This window comes from Lotus japonicus, chromosome 4, assembly GCF_012489685.1.
Source record: "Lotus japonicus ecotype B-129 chromosome 4, LjGifu_v1.2".
NCBI classification, from domain to species: domain Eukaryota; kingdom Viridiplantae; phylum Streptophyta; class Magnoliopsida; order Fabales; family Fabaceae; genus Lotus; species Lotus japonicus.
The window spans coordinates 35,997,471-36,017,228 of NC_080044.1; the positions used below are offsets into that span (position 1 = coordinate 35,997,471).

General features: G+C 38.9%; 1 protein-coding gene across 33 annotated transcripts; it reads right to left on the bottom strand.

The window, feature by feature from the left end:
* Positions 1–16,345: 16,345 nt before the first annotated feature.
* On the bottom strand, positions 16,346–19,470 carry LOC130713679 (uncharacterized). Of its 33 annotated transcripts, none has more exons than XR_009010964.1 (9): positions 19,292–19,468; positions 19,020–19,097; positions 18,596–18,656; positions 17,925–18,020; positions 17,783–17,825; positions 17,510–17,568; positions 17,310–17,403; positions 17,182–17,227; positions 16,346–16,731 (listed from the first exon to the last, which is right to left on the bottom strand). XR_009010964.1 is itself a non-coding variant. In XM_057563469.1 (7 exons), exons 4-7 carry the CDS (start codon positions 18,003–18,005, stop codon positions 16,506–16,508), a joined length of 330 nt encoding a protein of 109 aa, XP_057419452.1. In that variant the 5' UTR covers positions 18,006–18,009; positions 18,596–18,656; positions 19,020–19,097; positions 19,292–19,468; the 3' UTR covers positions 16,346–16,505. The 33 variants fall into 33 exon arrangements, 7 of the variants coding, with proteins under 7 accessions (XP_057419452.1, XP_057419450.1, XP_057419456.1 ...); XR_009010962.1 differs by having other exon boundaries at positions 17,737–17,825; XR_009010960.1 differs by having other exon boundaries at positions 17,356–17,403; positions 17,737–17,825; positions 19,292–19,467.
* Positions 19,471–19,758: the final 288 nt, after the last annotated feature.

The following is a 19,758-nucleotide window of genomic DNA, read 5'->3' on the forward strand; positions in this document are numbered from 1 at the left end:
CTTAGCAAGAATCTTCGTCGAGGCTGAAACAAAAGGCATTTCAACCACTTTCAGAAACAAAGCCTTTTGTTCCATGTTATGCCAAACGTCATAGGATTGGAGAATTTGATGATGAAAATGAAGATGACGATGACTTCACCTTACCAGATCTGAATCTTGCTCTTTAAGCTCGCAAGAAGGTAAGGACTGCAAATCCAAGGACTCCACAAGTCTTTGATACATCTGTTCATCAAAGTCTCTTGAGAAAAAATCATACAACTGGGCCTTCATCTTCACATACTCAACAAACTGCACCTGCCTCAGCTCCTCCTCTACCAACAATCCAAAGCCAACAATCCGTTGAGGCCAAGATTCAACTGCTTTGGGCATCACTTCATCCACAATCCCTCAATTCTGCAGAAAAGAATGATAAGGTTGTTATCCAGACGTCGCCAACCCAGGAATGTTCTAACTCTAGTGAAGCTCCTCGAAGTGCAATCCTTGAGTCTGTTAAACCTTCCACATTAGCAAAGGATGATCCCAAAGCTTCATCTTCAAAGAATCCTACTAGGACCCACTAGCAGCTCATAATGTCAAAAAGAGACGTCTGCAACAAGCTGTAAGATTCTCATTGAAGAAGTAAAAGACGTCTGGTGCAAAATCCATATGGACTTCTCTTCTGCAAAGACTGGCTCACAGCGTTGAAAGTTCAGAGTTTGGATATGTCACTCACTCCAAGAAGACGAAATCTGACTCTAGCTTTACTTTATATGCCCGGAAGGACATTCCTCCACCTCCAGTGCCAGGTTATTCAAATTGGAAGATGATTGCTTGTTAAGGGTATGCCGGATATGCATCGTATCATTGCTTCAGGGAACTATCATCCTTATAGCTCCGTGCACGCACTGGCTATTCGTCTTGCTTCCTACAGGATTTCTGATGAGGACAAGGACAGGGACAAGGGCCATGGAGCACTGAAAGGACTTGGAGGGCCCATGACGAGGGCAAGGGCTAAAAGGGCCAAGGAAGCACTTCAACAGATGATAGCATTAGCTCTTGAAGAAGGAACCCATGTGCAAGAACTTGAGCCCAAATTGGTGAATTTCCTCGTGAACTATGAAGAGGAAATCGTCCAAGATCAGCCCAATTAATTGGAGCTGAGTTCGAATTTTATTTCTCGTTTTTTTTCAATCCAATAAGGCCCTAATCCACCAAGGATGCATTAGCAATTAATGGACCTGAAATGGAAGCATGTGGGGCGTGAATAAGAAGGCTTTAAGGGAGGAATATTCCAAGTTTGCATCAGCTCTTGATGGCTGAAGTAAAACTCCAAGAATCTCCTTCAATTGAAGTTAATTTCCTGTTTTTGTTTAATGTAATGAGAGAAAGTTTAGGGGCTGTTACAAGCTGAGCTTGACCAGCTCATTAGGAGTTTTTATTTGAATTTTCAGCTCAGAATTGGATGTTAAAACTCCATAATTAGTCATTAATTGGAGTTAAGACCATGTCTCACCTTTGTAATTCAAAAACAAAGCCAAACTCTATTAAAAGGGGGGGACGGCCAAGCATGGGGACATGAATGAATAAGATTATTTTTTTTTCTGAGTTAGTTCAGTTTGTTGAGAGTGATTCTCATATCCCTTGAGTGATTCAAGACCTTGACTTATCAAAGGTTTGCCACCACCTTTGTGTGACGTCTGCACTTCCATGTTCATAAAGTTTCATTCCAATTCTGTCCATCTTTTCCTTGCACGAAATTCTTCTTTGTTTCTCTCTTCCAACTCTGATTTCTCAAGTCCTAAAATCATCCTAGACGATCCATCAAGCCCTTGCATCAGCTTGGGACATATCATTTGGTAATCAGAGCTCCGGTTCTAGGATTTTGGTTTCTTTTCTTATCTGAAATTCTGGTTAGCAACTCTTTGTCATTTCTTGTTACCTTGATTTTAGTTTTTGTTGCTTTTGGCTGAACCATTGCAAAAGTTAAGCCTTGTTAATTGTTCAGAATCAAAAACAAATTACCAAACGAAAATTCAAAAAAAAAATACGAAAATTCAAAAAAAAAATGGCTGAATGGTTCTTGTTTAATTAGCCAAATTCAATTGTTCAAGATGTCAGGAGAAGAGGAGGAGCAACCAGCAGTGCGACTCTCGACCATCGAAATGCGGGCTCTTACACAACATCTGGAAAACTTAATGAGGAGGCAAACTGAAGAGATCCACGAAAGGCTGGATCAAATGGAGAACCGGAACAATAGTGACAGTGAAGGCGGGAGGCCACGACGAATTTATGAAAATCCTAGACTTGCTCGGATTGAAGGAGTCAAATTCCAAATTCCTCCTTTTAAGGGAAAGAGTGATCCAGAGGCATACTTGGAGTGGGAACTCAAAATAGAGCATGTCTTTGCTTGCAACAACTATGAGGAGGACCAAAAGGTGAAACTTGCAGCTGCTCACTTTTCAGACTATGCTCTTGTTTGGTGGAATAAGTTTGCAAAAGAGAGATTGAGAAATGAGGAGCCAGCGGTGGAAACATGGGCTGAAATGAAACGAATCATGAGGAAAAGATATGTCCCTTCAAGCCATGTTAGGGATGTAAAATTTAAACTTCAAAAACTTACCCAAGGCAGTAAGAGTGTTGAGGAGTATTACAAAGAACTTGAGGTGCTTATGTTGCAAGCCAATCTTGAGGAGGATGAAGAGGTAACCATGATTCGATTTATTAATGGTTTATCTAATGATGTTAGAGATATTGTAGAACTTCAGGAATATGTAGACATGGAGGAATTGCTGCACAAGGCCACTAAAGTTGAGCAACAACTCAAAAGGAAAGGGCTTGCAAGGAAGAGTTCTACCAATTCCAATTCATCTTGGAGAGACAGAATGAAGAATGAAGGGCCGAGCACCCTTAGCAAACCAGCCACCAAACCACAAGCTTCAGCTTCTTCAAAACCTCTTGAACAACCATCCAAAAAGAGCAAAGAGGTCAAGTGCTTCAAATGCCAAGGTATGAGACATTATGCTTATGAATGTGCCTCCAAAAAGACCATGATTCTTAAGGATGATGGAGACTACACCAGTGAGTCCGAAGGAGAACAAAGTGAAGAAGAAGAGGAGGCAACCATGAATGGTGAACTGTTGATGATCCGGAGAATGCTTGGTAGCCAACAAAAGCCAAAGAAAGAAAGCCAAAGAGAGAATATCTTTCACACAAGATGTTCTGTCAATGGGCAGATTTGCTTGATGATTGTTGATGGCGGGAGCTATACTAATGTGGCTAGTGAAAGAATGGTGGAGAAGCTGAACCTGGTCACAAAACCACATCCTTGGCCATACAAACTTCAATGGCTCAGCCACTATGGAGAAATACAAGTAAGTAAGCAAGTTGAAGTTGACTTTTCCATTGGCAAATACAGGGATAAGGTTCTTTGTGATGTTGTTCCCATGGAGGCTAGTCACATGCTGATGGGAAGACCATGGCAATATGACACCAACTCTGATCATAATGGCAGCACCAACAAGATCTCATTCCAACATCATGGCCAGAAAATTACGCTCAAACCTTTGAGCCCTAGGGAGGTGCGTGAGGATCAAAAGAAAATGAGAGAAAAGATTGAACAAGAGAGAAAAGAAAAGAGTGAGACGCTTGAGAGAAAGCAAAAAGAAAAGAGTGAAACACTTGAGAGAGAGCAAAAAGAAAAGAGTGAAATACTTGAGAGAAAAGAAATTTGTTTGATCAAAAAGAGAGAGGTGAAAAGGATGATAGCTTCAAAACAGATCCTATACTTGATGTTTTGCAAAAATCAGATTTTGAACACTAACACTTTTGAAAATTTTGAACTGCCTTCTAGTGTTAAATCTCTTTTGCAGGATTATGAGGATGTGTTTCCAACAAGTGTTCCAAGTGGTCTACCACCATTGAGAGGAATTGAGCATCAAATTGATCTCATTCCGGGAGCTTCTTTGCCTAATAGGCCAGCATATAGAAGCAACCCACAAGAAACCACTGAAATTCAAAGACAAGTGGAAGAACTCTTGAACAAAGGGTGGGTAAGAGATAGCATGAGTCCTTGTGCTGTACCGGTGATTTTGGTACCAAAGAAAGATGGGACTTGGAGAATGTGCTCTGATTGTAGAGCCTTGAATAACATCACCATTAAGTATAGGCACCCTATTCCTAGACTTGATGATTTGCTTGATGAATTGCATGGAGCATGTTATTTTTCTAAAATTGATTTGAAAAGTGGTTACAATCAAATAAGGATTAAAGAAGGGGATGAATGCAAAACTGCTTTCAAAACTAAATATGGTTTGTATGAATGGTTGGTTATGCCTTTTGGTTTAACTAATGCACCTAGTACTTTTATGAGACTAATGAACCATGTTTTGAGGGAATTCATTGGGAAATTTGTGGTTGTGTACTTTGATGATATTTTGGTCTATAGCACTACTCTTGAGCTGCATGTTGAGCACTTAAGATCTGTCTTGAGTAAGCTTAGAAAGGAACAATTGTTTGCCAATCTTGAGAAATGCACTTTTTGCACTGACCATGTTGTATTTCTTGGTTTTGTTGTGAGTTCGAAAGGAGTGCAGGTTGATGAGGAAAAGATCAAAGCCATTCAAGAGTGGCCCACTCCTAAATCCGTGGGTGATGTAAGAAGTTTTCATGGCTTGGCCAGTTTCTACAGGAGGTTTGTTAAGGACTTTAGTACCTTGGCAGCACCCCTAAATGAAGTGGTGAAAAAGAATGTGGGTTTTCATTGGGGAAAGAATCAAGAAGAGGCCTTTGCTGCCCTAAAGCATAAGCTTACCCATGCCCCTATACTTGCTTTACCTAACTTTGCTAAATCTTTTGAGCTTGAATGTGATGCTTCAAATGTAGGTATTGGTGCTGTGTTGCTTCAAGAAGGCCACCCAATTGCTTATTTTAGTGTAAAGTTAAGCGGAGCTGCCCTTAACTATTCCACTTATGATAAGGAATTGTATGCTTTGGTGAGAGCTTTGAAGACTTGGCAGCATTATCTTTTGCCCAAGGAATTCGTGATCCATAGTGATCATGAGTCGCTGAAATACTTGAAGGGGCAAGGTAAGTTGAACAAAAGGCATGCCAAATGGGTTGAATTTTTGGAACAATTTCCCTATGTCATAAAACACAAAAAGGGGAAAAGTAACATTGTGGCTGATGCTTTATCCAGGAGACACGTGTTGCTTTCCATGTTAGAGACTAAATTGCTAGGACTTGAACATGTGAAAGAAACGTATGAAAAAGATGATAACTTTGCTGAAATTTTTGTGGCTTGTGAGAAAGTCTCTCAAAATGGATTTTATAGGCACAATGGATTTTTATTTAAAGAAAACAGGTTGTGTGTGCCTAAAAGTTCCATTAGAGAACTGCTTGTTAAAGAATCCCATGCTGGGGGATTAATGGGTCATTTCGGAGTCCAAAAGACTCTAGAAACTTTACAGGAACATTTCTATTGGCCCAAAATGAAACATGATGTGATCAAGTTTTGTGAACATTGCATTGTTTGCAAGAAGGCTAAGTCTAAGGTGATGCCACATGGTTTGTATACTCCTTTGCCAATCCCTGAATACCCTTGGGTTGACTTGTCTATGGACTTTGTTTTAGGCCTCCCTAGAACAAAGAATGGTAAGGATTCAATTTTTGTGGTTGTTGATAGGTTTTCAAAAATGGCTCACTTTATTCCTTGCAGGAAAGCTGATGATGCTTGTCACGTTGCTGATTTGTTCTTTAAAGAAGTTGTAAGACTTCATGGGATGCCTAGAAGCATAGTTAGTGATAGGGACACCAAGTTCCTGAGTCACTTCTGGAGGACTTTATGGGGGAAGTTAGGCACTAAACTTTTGTTCTCCACAACTTGCCACCCACAAACTGATGGGCAAACTGAGGTGGTTAATAGGACCCTAGGCACCTTGCTTAGGACTGTCCTTAAGGCCAATTTAAAGGCTTGGGAGGCGTGTTTGCCTCATGTTGAATTTGCTTACAATAGGGCTGTCCATAGCACTACCAATTGTTCTCCATTTGAAGTAGTGTATGGATTTAACCCTTTGACTCCTCTTGATTTGTTGCCTATGCCTAACATTTCTGTTTTCAAGCACAAGGAAGGACAGGGCAAAGCTAAATATGTCAAGAAGATGCATGAGCGTGTGAAGGCTCACATTGAGAGAAAGAATGAGAGTTATTCTAGGCAAGCTAACAAGGGAAGAAAGGAGGTGGTGTTCCAACCCGGAGATTGGGTTTGGGTGCACATGAGGAAGGAAAGGTTTCCAGAACATAGGAAATCCAAACTCCAACCTAGAGTGGATGGACCTTTTCAAGTGCTTGAGAGAGTCAATAACAATGCCTACAAAATAGAGCTTCCAGGTGAGTATAACATCAGCTCAACCTTTAATGTCTCTGATTTATCTCTCTTTGATGCAGATGGAGGAGAATTTGATTTGAGGTCAAATCCTTTTCAAGAGGGAGGGAATGATGAGGACAAGGACAGGGACAAGGGCCATGGAGCACTAAAAGGACTTGGAGGGCCCATGACGAGGGCAAGGGCTAAAAGGGCCAAGGAAGCACTTCAACAGATGATAGCATTAGCTCTTGAAGAAGGAACCCATGTGCAAGAACTTGAGCCCAAATTGGTGAATTTCCTCGTGAACTATGAAGAGGAAATCGTCCAAGATCAGCCCAATTAATTGGAGCTGAGTTCGAATTTTATTTCTCGTTTTTTTTCAATCCAATAAGGCCCTAATCCACCAAGGATGCATTAGAAATTAATGGACCTGAAATGGAAGCATGTGGGGCGTGAATAAGAAGGCTTTAAGGGAGGAATATTCCAAGTTTGCATAAGCTCTTGATGGCTGAAGTAAAACTCCAAGAATCTCCTTCAATTGAAGTTAATTTCCTGTTTTTGTTTAATGTAATGAGAGAAAGTTTAGGGGCTGTTAAAAGCTGAGCTTGACCAGCTCATTAGGAGTTTTTATTTGAATTTTCAGCTCAGAATTGGATGTTAAAACTCCATAATTAGTCATTAATTGGAGTTAAGACCATGTCTCACCTTTGTAATTCAAAAACAAAGCCAAACTCTATTAAAAGGGGGGGACGGCCAAGCATGGGGACATGAATGAATAAGATTATTTTTTTTTCTGAGTTAGTTCAGTTTGTTGAGAGTGATTCTCATATCCCTTGAGTGATTCAAGACCTTGACTTATCAAAGGTTTGCCACCACCTTTGTGTGACGTCTGCACTTCCATGTTCATAAAGTTTCATTCCAATTCTGTCCATCTTTTCCTTGCACGAAATTCTTCTTTGTTTCTCTCTTCCAACTCTGATTTCTCAAGTCCTAAAATCATCCTAGACGATCCATCAAGCCCTTGCATCAGCTTGGGACATATCAATTTCTAGGACCAGACGTAAACTAGATGGAAAACATCTTTCAGAAATTGTCTCTACCCTTTCACCTAAATTTGGAAGAAGTACCATAGGAACTTCGATTGGTTTTGTTTTACAATCAACCAGAAGAACAATTGGTCTCAACTACTGCAGGCACATCTTCAGGAGTTGGGATTGAGGAGGTACCAGAGGAAGAGTCAGAGAGATCAGACAACAACAATGCTAATGCACCCATACTATTTCCCTATCAAGACTACAGAGAATTCAAAGCGAAAATGAATGCAAAGTTGGATGCCATCTTCAAAACTCTGAAACTCCTCATTGAGAAACATGGTTGAAGCCAGATTTCTATCCCTTCTTACCCTCAAATTGTTTTGTATTGCATTATTTTTATTATCTGACAATTTGACTTGATAGCCATATGTTTGGGCCTTATACATATTGTCGTATGATTATATATGCCATAGTAGCGACCTTCATTCCTTTTATCGCATGTTCAATATGCATGCCATATTCTTGCCTAACTGTTGTTTAATTAGGTGCATTGGTTATGCATTTATCTGTCTAACATGCTTGAATGTTATCGTTTGGTCTTTATTCGTTCTATTTGTGCAATACTTTTTGATAATGCCAAATGGGAAGAGTAAGAGAAAAAGTAAGAAAAATGAACGCTTTTACATGAAAGGCTTAATTGCACATTTGTTCTCTCATCTTTCACTTATGTGCAATTTACCTCCCTCATGGTTAAAACGAGCACATTTACTCCTTCATGTTTCAATTTGTGAAAATCATTTCCTTTCGTTAGTGAGTCATTTAAAAATTGACGGAGCTGGCTGACGTGGTTTACATTAAATGACGTGTCTCTGACAGAAATGCCACCGGGATGCCACTTCATGCCAAGTCAATGTAAAAAAAGCCTTGCAATGAATCACGTGATGCATATGTGATTCATCATCCCCAAATTGATTTAGCATCATCATCTTCATTCTGACCTTATCATCAAACCAGAAGATCTATCTCCTTCATCACAACACCACCACCCCACCAACCCAGATCTTCTTCTCAGCATCGTCGCTCCTCGCTGCTCTGGCAACCTCCACCACGAACCGCCGCGCCAGGTGGCATCAGGAGAAACATGTCCTCCCTCGTCGCCGCACTATCGCTGCTCCGGCGAACCAATCATGAAATAGGCCCTCCCTCGTCGTCGCACCATTGCTGAAACATACCCGAAATTGGTGAGCCACTGAAGGTGAGATTTCTGTTGATGTGAAGAAGATGAAGAAGACCCATCCCTTTCTTCGAGCATAAGATTGCAGGTGGTGGCTCGATGTGCGGCTGGGCTCGCAGAGAGGAGGGTGGCATAAATTTCTGAACCCAGGAAGAATGGTGAATATGATTTTTGACACAAAGGAAGCAGAAAGTTCAGAGCTTTGGCGTAAATCTTTGAACTCATCCTTGGTTTTTGATTTGGTGGCTTGGGATCCCTAGTTTAAGGACTCCAAAGGAGTTGAAGTTGAAGATTTGAAGAGAGAAATATGTAGAGTGGGTTCTAGATCTGAATACGTGGGTGAGGATGGTTCGTTGAAAGTTGGGATTTTGAGGATTTCTAGGTTGAGGTGGTTGATAGGGAGGTCTGGAGAGGGGATTGGAAGTGGTTTCTGGTGGGTTTGGAGTGGGGGTGGTGGGAGTGGGAGTGGTGGTGGAAGAATCCATTTGTTCTTCATTTAATTCCAGTGTTCATGTGTTCTTCAATTGGTTTAGAAAAACCCATAAAAAGCTGATGTGAAAGAACCCATTGTTCATGTGATTAATTTCATTTTCCTTTTTTTTAAGGTTTATCTGTAAAAAACAGGGTTGCATGTGTAAATAGGAAACATGAGGTGCAAATAGCAAGTCATGTCAGCCAACTCCGTTAATTTTTAAACGGCTCACTAACGGAGGGAGCTGATTTTCACAAATTGGAACATGAAGGAGTAAATGCGCTCGTTTTAAACATGAAGGAGGCAAATTGCACATAGGTGAAAGATGAGGGAGAAAATGTCTAATTAAGCCCTGTAAATGCTTTGAAAATTTTTAAAAGAAGTTTTCAATTTCATGTAAGGGGAGAGAACGCTAAAACGTTTATATGAAAATCATATCTTCTTTGAAAATTTCGTGCTTAAAGTGCAAACGTTAGGGGGAGCACTAAGTAGAAAACTCAGGGGGAGTATTCTATATTCTATATGTTTTTCATAATATGTTTTCCCTATTTTTCTCTCTAAAATTGTCATCATAAAAAGGGGGAGATTGTTAATTTCATACGCTAGATACATCGATTATCATATTTTGAATGGTAACCATTTTCAAGAGTATAAGTGATGTGATTAAATATAACATGTGAATTGTATTTTAGGAAATCACACTTATGCCTCTCATCCCTCATCGTGTTATATTCAAAGCATAAGACTATGCAAAGAGACATTCAACCAAAGAGGAGAAAGGACAAAAGCATCAAAGGAAGACGAGACAAGAGAAAGAAGTAAAACATGCCACATCGTTTAAGCAAGAAAAGAAAAGGATGATTAGAGCTATAAGGCAACAACACTAGCAAGGAAATATCAAATCCGCTAGTCCGCCCAAACAGAAGAAGTTCAAGATGAACAGCCTGAGCAAAAATAGTCAAATTATCAAGATCATCTGAAGAAGAAGACAAAGCTTCAAGTCAACTCATGCAAGATAAAGCGAAGCAATCAGATCGTCTGAGAAGACCACACTCAATGTCTACCATCAACGTCTATCTCAAGGATGATCATGGAGAGCAATGTCTAGAGAAAAGAGTGTCATATTCAAACGGAAATATCTCTGACATTCTTGAGGAGAAAGTCAAGTGCAAAGGAATCACATGATACTCTACAAAGCATGTTGGTTAAAGAAATAAGTACAACGATGTCACCATCAAAGTTTTCTTTTTCTCTCTCAAGCAAGATATGAAGAAATGGAGCAAAGCTTATTGCCTACTCCTACAAGCATCTACCTTATTCAGGCAACACAAGACATTTCATTTATGAAGGAGAAGAAGTTTTGGTCATATGCTATCACTCACATTCTGCATGACCAATAGAAGAAGAAGAAGAAGAAGAAGAAGAAGAAGAAGAAGAAGAAGAAGAAGAAGAAGAAGAAGAAGAAGAAGAAGAAGGATGAGTCAATCAGAATCATCGTCTAAAGAACGATGGAAGCATAACTTCTAAAAGGAACAACCTCTATCATGAAATGAAGTCTGCATCTTCAGAAATAAAGAAAGAAGATTTAGCTTCATAGATAGATCATGTAAAAGAAAGCAGAATAACTGAAGCATGAAACATCGTCTGAAGAATAGAAGAACGATGAAGAAAGACGTCTGAAGCTAAAGGAAGACAACAGAAGCAGAAGGACAATCTGAAGAAGAAAAAAAAGCTTTCATTCAAAGAAAGCTACAAAGTCAAATTAAGTACACTTCCTGTAATAGAGGAAGCCAAGAAAGCTTTGTGCCGAAGTTTCAAAGACTAAGTCACATGATCTGACACAATGCTATATTGAAGATAAAAGAACCGTGGTTTCACTATTAAATTGTCATATTTATACACCAAAAAATAGAAGTCCAGACCTATGCTACCTTCTAGATGGCAGAATACATCTTTTCAGCAAAAGGTCTTAATCAAATAGTACTGCGCATCTAATGCAAGTACACTTTGTAAAGTTTGATCCAACAGCTAGAATCTTCACGAAGAACAAGCTTCAACGGCTATAATCTATCTCACAAAAGATTCAGAAGTATAAATGGAAGAAGTGAAGACTTGAAGAGTAAGCTTCTGGGCACACAACTAAAGGAGTCTATGTGCTGAAGAAAAGAAGCTTTAGCCCACAACTTCAGAAGTCGATGATACACTCAAATGAATAAATCTTAATCATCGTCTGTTTCAATATGAAGAGTATATTTTCTTAAGAGACAAATCCTCTGTAACTCTCTCATGTAATAGAACATAAAGTATACATTTAGAGTCAAATCTGACAAAACATACTTTATGGTTCATAAGCTTAAATGTATCTACCATCACTCTTTCTAAAAGAGACTTTTGTAGATGAAATGATCTTTCACAAGGCGGATGATCCTTTAAACTTGTTGTAAATGAAGAGTCCTGATAATACTTAGTAAGGAGGAGTCCTACGAATACTTGTATTGCCTGGAGAGGCAGCGTCCAAAGAATACTCAGTAATACCTGAAGAGCCAGTGGCGAAATAATACTTGGTCTGCCTGAAGAGGCATGGACAAAGAATAGTTGTTTTGCTTGAAGAGGCAGAGTTCAAATAATACTTGTAAGGAGAAGTCATACTTGAGCTTAGTGAAATCTTGGTATAGCCTAGGACTGGATGTAGCCTTATCGTTTAGGGGGTGAACCAGGATAAAACGATGGTGTTACTCCCTCCGTTCCTAATTATAAGACCTAATACAAAAAATTGCGCTTATTAAGAAAACATTAAATGTGTCTAATTAGTGTATTGGTTTTCTAAAAATGCATACATTCTTCCATATTTACCCTTTGTCATTTTCTCTCACTAATTAATGGTAGGTGGTAATTAAAGCTTTGGAATTGAAAACACACAATTAATGTGAGGGGTATATATGGAAGAGTAGAATACTTCTTGATATATTTTTGTTAAAGGTCTTATATTTAGGAACATGGAAAATTTAAAACTAGGTCTTATAATTAGGAACGGAGGGAGTAATTGATTCCTTCCCTACTTACACTATTCCGCTGCACCAAACGATTCCAACAGAGATGATGGATCTTTCAGTCGTTTGGAAATCCAAGTTTTTGGATGACACAATTCAAAACCCCCTTTCTTGTGCTACTTTGATCACCTTCAATTGGTGTCAGAGCTTGGTCTCTGAATACTCACACCTTAATAGGTGTGGGATAAAAGATTCTTGGGGAAAGATTAAAGGAGTGTCAATATGGTCAGACTCGCACAAAGGTCACAAGTAGAAAAGAGCACATGCAACCTCTTAACACATCTACTAGCCATCTGCATGGAATCTCACTATCACTAAAGACACGAGCTGAAGAACAAGACGAAGGAGAAGCCTGACGCAACAAGATTGATCTAGAGGAAAGGAACATCTTCACAATGTTGAAGAGCTCATAACCAGTGATCAGTGATCCAAAAGGTAGATTACCATTTGGCTTTGTGATAAAACTGGTCATGTAACTCTAGTTGAGATGCGCAAGATCCACCTTTATTCCTTTGAAGATTTTGTACAATGTGTATCTTGCATGTTGGTTGACATTATTCCTTGAGCCTTCTTTGGGAAGAATAACTTTTCCAATAATAGCATTGGCAAACTTCAGTTCTTCCAGTAGGTTGGTGACTTCTGGAACGATTGGCTTCTTCTGATCTGATATACAATCTGCATCAACAATATCTGAGTCTCATTCCTTGGAATATTTCAGCAGATTGGAGCAACACCTACTTTGAAGATATACAACAAGGTTAATGATAGGACTCATGGTCCAACCGAAGGCCCAAATGATAGATTAATTCATCACAACACTGCAGGGCCCAAGTCATGGAAGGTTTATTCCAGAAGGGGCAAATGGGTAAAAGCTGAGTAACTAACAACTTACCATAGAGAGAGAGAGATTGTATCAATTCCATGATATAAAGAATGTAGAGAGAGGTTGAGAGATTATTCTGGATTATTTGAGGTTTAGATATGAGTAGGAAGCAATAGCTTCCTATAGGAGCCTAGCTCTGGTCAGTCAAGGATAGTCATTCCTTCTCTGTAAACGATTCCAAAGTCATAAATAAACAATCCATTTTATTGTTCCATTGTTCTTAATCTCTTTGCAGTTTTGGGTTTGCAACAAATTGGTCCGACCTACCGAATTTCATTGCCGGAACCAGTGAATGTCACCCAGAAAATCCAAACATACGACGAACCCGATGGAAGCGAAGGTTGACGCGTTGTGTAACACCCTCTAAACCCCGCGTAAATATTATATCATAAATCAGAGTAAAATGCATAGCACAGAGGGTATCACATTTATTCTCCAGAAACATAAATCAAAACACCTGTCATGCTCATAATATATAAATATAATTTTTAACTTTGATGTCTCAACATCATATGCATAGCACAACAGATTTATTTCAACTCCAAATTTAACATAATTCAAAAATAAAATAAAGAGAGTACACAAAATATCTCTTAACATCCAGGTACAATACTAAACGTTTCCCGTGTTACATAACAGAGCATGACTCCCATAACTAAAATATAAATAAAAGACTAGCTCCTCCGACTAACCATTGGGAGAAGCTCCACTATCCTTGGTACCTGAGCGATGTCGCATAGAACATCATTCCAACAGAAGGGTGAGAATTCATATAATATGGATAAGCATAATAATAAGTAATTCAAAAGCTTATAAAAGTTATCCATACATACATCATACATAATTAAGAAAATAAATCATCAAATTTAATATAATCAATCAATTTCACAGTATACCAATACTCCATAATTATAGCTCAGATAAAACAAATATAAATATCTCCAATTACCACAACAACACATTCTCCAAAAATATCGCAGTTATCATTATTTAACATCAATAGCTCCCTACAGTAACATATATGACTCAAGTGTGACTGCGTGCAAATGCCTTTGGTACCAAAGTGTTATCCTAAGGGTATCACCGCGTCCACTCCAGACATATAACCACCAATAAAGCCCGTCCTCTAGGCTTTCATAACCATCTCCAGTTTTGGGACAAGTCACTAGCCTACAAGAGAACTAGCAAACATTGCCTCTTGACAACTATGTAGTGTATTGTGCAAAACTCAACAACCATATGCATATTCAGACCATCTCCAAGTCCTAATTAATTTAGCATATTCATCTCCAGCTCAACAATGCAAATCATCTCCAATTTCACACAACATAGCTTACATGTTATCAATTACACAACTAGCAATCACAGTAACTTAGCAACTCAACACATAACATCAATTCAGAAACAACACCATATAATGAAATTCAAAGTAACACCCTTCAAAAATTCTAATATTTTTACCATGGGTTCTTTTACAAGTTTTCTAAATTCCTGTAAATTTTCAAGTCGAAATTCAAAGTATAAAATTCATGAAAAATCTAACACTAACATCAGTTCGTGAGAAACTGGACAACTTAACTCATCCTCACTAAAATGCGTATAACTTGAGCTACAGACGTCAGAATGACGTGAAACCAGCGGCAAAAGTTTTATAACAGAATGGGCTACAACTTTTATGAAGACTACTTCTTCAAATTCGGTCACTAACACAGCTAGAAAAAGGGTTCAAGAACTCATAAATTTCTGCTGAGTTTTCCTTTTCAAAACCGCGCCATGCTCCACGCGTTGGGCCACCCGCGCACATCAAGCGCGCGCCATCCGCTTCCCCCCTCTCTTCCTCCCACAATTCATAACCCCAAATTCAAACTATCCACTTTCAGTTTAGAAAAATCTGCATCATAGGCTTCCTAAATCATGCTTTCTATCACTACCCACAACTATATCAATCCAGAAAATATGAATTCAAACCCTTACCTCTTGTAGATCAACTCTAGGTTTTCTCCACTTTTTTCTCCTCTCCTTCCATTTTCACGTGTTTTGTTGTGCTCTTCTAATCCTTATTTTTTTTCTATTTCACTCCTAACCCCTAATATTGTAGTACTAGTGGGCGACTCCATATATCATCTAAACCTAACAACCTTATCTAATTTAATCTTATCTCACTCAAATACAAATTAAATAAATTACTCACTCCATATATCACATAATCAATTAATTATCTAATAAAATCACATAATTACCTTATATCATAATAATAATTAAAATACAATAGTAAATAACCTATTAACGGAAAAAAATGGGGTGTTACACGTGGAGAGTGAACTCGCAGAGGTGCGAACATCGCTCACGGAGGTTACGACGGCGGTGAAGGATCTTCCGACGTCGCTGTTGGTGATGTTGGAGCGATCGCTAGGAAAAATCGCTACAGATGGAGAATGCCAGCACAAATCTGGAGAAATGGGAGAAATCGGGAACGAAGACTCCAAAACGAGGAAGTACGAGGATAAGCAACCACCTGCAAGGTGATGCGCTGACGGAGTTCCGTCAGTCGGTGAAGAAGGTTGAACTTCCGATCTTCGACGGCAAAGACCCAGCTGGATGGATCTCTCGAGCTGAGGTCTACTTCAGGGTCTAGGAAACCTCACCGGAGGTAAAGATGGGTTTAGCTTAGCTGAGCATGGAAAGGCCCACGATTCACTTCTACAATGCTTTCTTAGAGTTAGAAGAACATCTGACTTGGGAAAGGCTGCGTGATGTGCTGCTGGTACCGATTCTGATTCTAGTTGACAGTGGAGCAACCCACAACTTCATCGACCGCAAGCTGGTTCAACGTATGGGCTGGGAGATTGAAGACACGCCCAGGATGTCCATCAAATTGGGTGATGGGTAAACACATACCCGAGGACGATGCCAGAAGGTGGACCTGCAAATTGATGACTACCAACTTATCTGTGCACCTCAACTGTTTGATCTTGGCGGTCCAGACACTACTACAGAAAAGGCCTATTGCCACGGTTAAACCCGCCCTTTCGCCACAGTTTAACCGTGGCAATAGCGAGCGTGGCAATTGCTCAATTGCCACGGTTTGCCCCTGAACCGTGACAATTGCTTCGCCTATAACCACGGTTCGTAAATGTCAACCGTGGCAATAGAGGTCACATATTGCCACGGTTGCGTACTTAACCGTGGCAATAGAAACCACATATTGCCACGGTTACGTACTTAACCGTGGCAATAGAGACCACATATTGCCACAACCATTTAACCGTGGCAATAGAGGCCACATATTGCCACAGTCAACTACCCAATTGCATTAAATTGCAGCCACCAAATTTCATAAAAAGTAACTGAGTCTAATTGCAGCCACCAAATTTCATAAAAAAGTAACCTCAACAATGTAGCAGCTAAAGGAAATGAATAATAATACACTAGTAACAAAAATAAATAGAAAAAATGTCCTCTACCTCACTAATTATGTCTATTTACATATTATTATGAGCCATGGAACCGTGGAGCTCTGCTTGGACTAATATTCAAAGACCTTGTTAGCACCATTCCTCTGAGAACTTCACACAGATTGTTTTCAGTAAATGATTCATTGATCCAGAAACTGATGTTCTTGTAACATGGAGGAAACTGTAAAGCAGAGAGGACTGTACATGAATTCCCCATGATTAATAACAAGACAGTCAGACATAGGAACATAATCCCACAAGGACTGCACATAAAAAGGGCTAGTAAGATTGCTTAGTTACATGCCTTTTGCTTCAGCATTACATATTAGATGAGTATTCATTTGACAAGAATGAAACTGAAATGCAGAAAATATAATATGGATTTATTAGTTTAAAATAACTATGGTATGAGGTATTTGAATTAGATCGTGACAAGGACTTTAACATAGTGAAGTATCAAATCCATGAGGATAATTATCTCTAAGTTTAGCGAGTGTAACTCACTAAAACAACATGAAAAATATGAAGAGTTTTGCACAACAAATTGTGTGGACAATCTTAAGTTTCAAAATGATGGATCTTTTATATACAGCTTTAAATTGCAGTAAATATTCTAAAGAATAACAAATATTCCTAACCATGAACTACTCAGCGCAATGACAATGAATGTAGAAACCCAGGGGTACACGCATAGAAGCACATGTAGAAGTTACCTTTGAAAATGGCTTAAACTTAACTCCCAACTGGCCCTTTGGAGAACTGTAATTAATAAAACACATGTAAGACATAAGAGATAAAGAGCACTCATAAGGCACCCAGAACATCAAAAACATATGAGTACCCTATATAATAGAAAATTAGCACACAAAACATGGAAGGAAGCCCACCAGGCCAGCTGGGAACAGACATTGGAAGAGGTAAAGAAGTAGACTCAACTGAAAGGAGAACAAAAGAGCACTCATAAGGCACCCAGAACATCAAAAAGTGAAGAGGGAAAAACTGAAACAGAGGAATATTTTTTAACTTCGAAAATGAACATACCGTTTTCTCTGAGTTTGTTTGTTGATGCCTGAGCATTGTGATGCTGCTTCAGTCACAACCTGTTGATTATCAGGAATTTAGAATAAGTAGCAAGAATTAGAAAAACTCAATCTGCATAATCAAACAACAAATAGGTGTGATGTTGTAATTTTTAGCCTATCATGTTTTTCTCTCTTTGGATTCAAAGGCTAGGACGAGATGCAAATTAAACACGAAAAAAACATAACTGAAAAACTATGACCTCTATGTTAGCTTCATGTAGACATCATCTACCTTCATGTTTTCTATTTGGGGACTTAATTATGTTTGAAACAACCTGCAAAAGCATATTACACAATTTCATAGAAGAAAAATCTAACATATGATATTACTAGGAATTTGGAAAGAACTAAAGAGAAAGGAGAGGAATTGGTACATGGAGGCACACAATGGAAGATGATTCAGCAAGCAAGCAATCTAAAACGCTCTTGTTCTTGGCCAACCAGAATGATCTCATGTCACTACCAGAAAGCTATCCAAATCAAAACCAGAGAAACTAAAATCAAAAGAAAAAAAAAACATGCAGAACATGTATAAATAGTATCAATTTTATATTCTCTTCTTTTCTTTATTAATATGAAAAACATAATAAGAAGTAGCAAAGAAATAGTTTATGGAACATTAAGTACCAAAAGAACTATCCTTATGGTTCATTAAGTACCAAAAGAACCATCGAAAGGGAAAACACGTCCCTCAAACCTTCCCCTGCACTAGCTTGAGAGCCTACCATTATGCCAACTAACAACGCATTCCCCTACGCAATCCTCCTTGAATTACATATTGTAGAAGTATTAATCTTGCCCCTCAAAGTCTCAGAATACCAGGAATCAACAAATAGATATATCAGATCGGTTGCAGCATTGCAGGCATAAAATTGGGTTTTCAATCCATTCATAGAATAATGCACAAAAAGAACTTAGCATTAACCATGTTATTTTATGTAGCTAGTATAGTATTACTACTCTTGTATTGCTATTCTTCATTGAATTTACACATTAGCATTAACCATCTTATGTGATCAATCAAGCAATTGGTTTATATTCTTACTTGTGTGAGTTGCGTACTTCTTGCTTTCTCTTTTCAATGCATTCCCTCAGAGCTTGTACTTCTGCCAAAAGTTCCAACAATGGTTAATCTCAACACAAGCATGGAATTGTAAACTTTCTAGAGAAAATAATTTAGACTTTAACAAAAGAAAATCCAATGGGAATTAACAAACCAACCCCCAACACGCAATTTCATCCCAACCAAATCTGAACTCATATATGTTAAACCATTCTGGTTCCTTTAAGCATTCTCCCCAAAAACAAGCTAAAACATACAACACTAATTTTTCTGCACTAAACCAAATTCAGTTGCCACAAAAATACCCACAAGAGAGAGAGAGAGAGAGTGAGGAACGAAGTAGAAAGCAAAACCCAAAAAACCCCTTTCACCTTCAACCAAACAAACATGATAGCTTACTGCTTACCAGGAATACTTCGTGCACGAGAACGAAACCGAAGTGCCGCTCCAAAACGATGCCGTCGCGGCCCTAACAAAGAGAAACCTAGCAAAAAATATAGATGTCGAAATCAAATTAACACTCAAGGATAACGAATCAGAGAATTTGAACCCTAAACCAACAGAATCGAGATATAATCCCAATAAAATTGACAATTCCTCAATCATTCAAAATGATTTCAAAAGGGAATCAGTAAATCAGATCAAATTGAGAAATTAATTTGATGAAGTGGAACTTACCGTGCGAAGGAGAGGGAGAGGGACGCGTGCGACCGAGAGGGAGCAGGAGAGAGAGAGAGAAGCGAGAAGCGAGAAGCGAGAGAAGGACGAACGAGAGGGAGAGGTGGAGTGATTGCAGATCGAGAGGGTTAGGGTTTGGAGAGTGGTAGGGAAAAAATGAGAGTACTGATTAAGTGGAAATCTCAAAAAAATTGTCTATTTGCCACGGTTCCTAAAAAATATAATAAAATATTATACCCTATTACACGGTTCCGTGTATAACCGTGGTAATTGACCTTTTGCTACGGTTCCGCCTATAACCGTGACAATTGAGGCGTGGCAAAAGGTCTTTTCTGTAGTAGTGAGACATGGTACTGGGCATCAAATGGTTAAACACCTTAATGTAAGACCAAGATTTGGTCAAGTGGTACATGTAAGACCCGTATAATTTATGAGATTAATTAACTAGTTCTTTATCGGTTTAATGG

Bases quoted from the DNA above. Each gene is read 5' to 3' on its own strand.
- LOC130713679 (XM_057563466.1), bottom strand. The intron at 17,569-17,924 runs GTACCAATTCCT...GATAATCAACAG, and splicing joins CTTCCATTGTGTGCCTCCAT to GTTGTGACTGAAGCAGCATC. The intron at 17,228-17,509 runs GTATGTTCATTT...TATTAATTACAG, and splicing joins AAACAAACTCAGAGAAAACG to TTCTCCAAAGGGCCAGTTGG.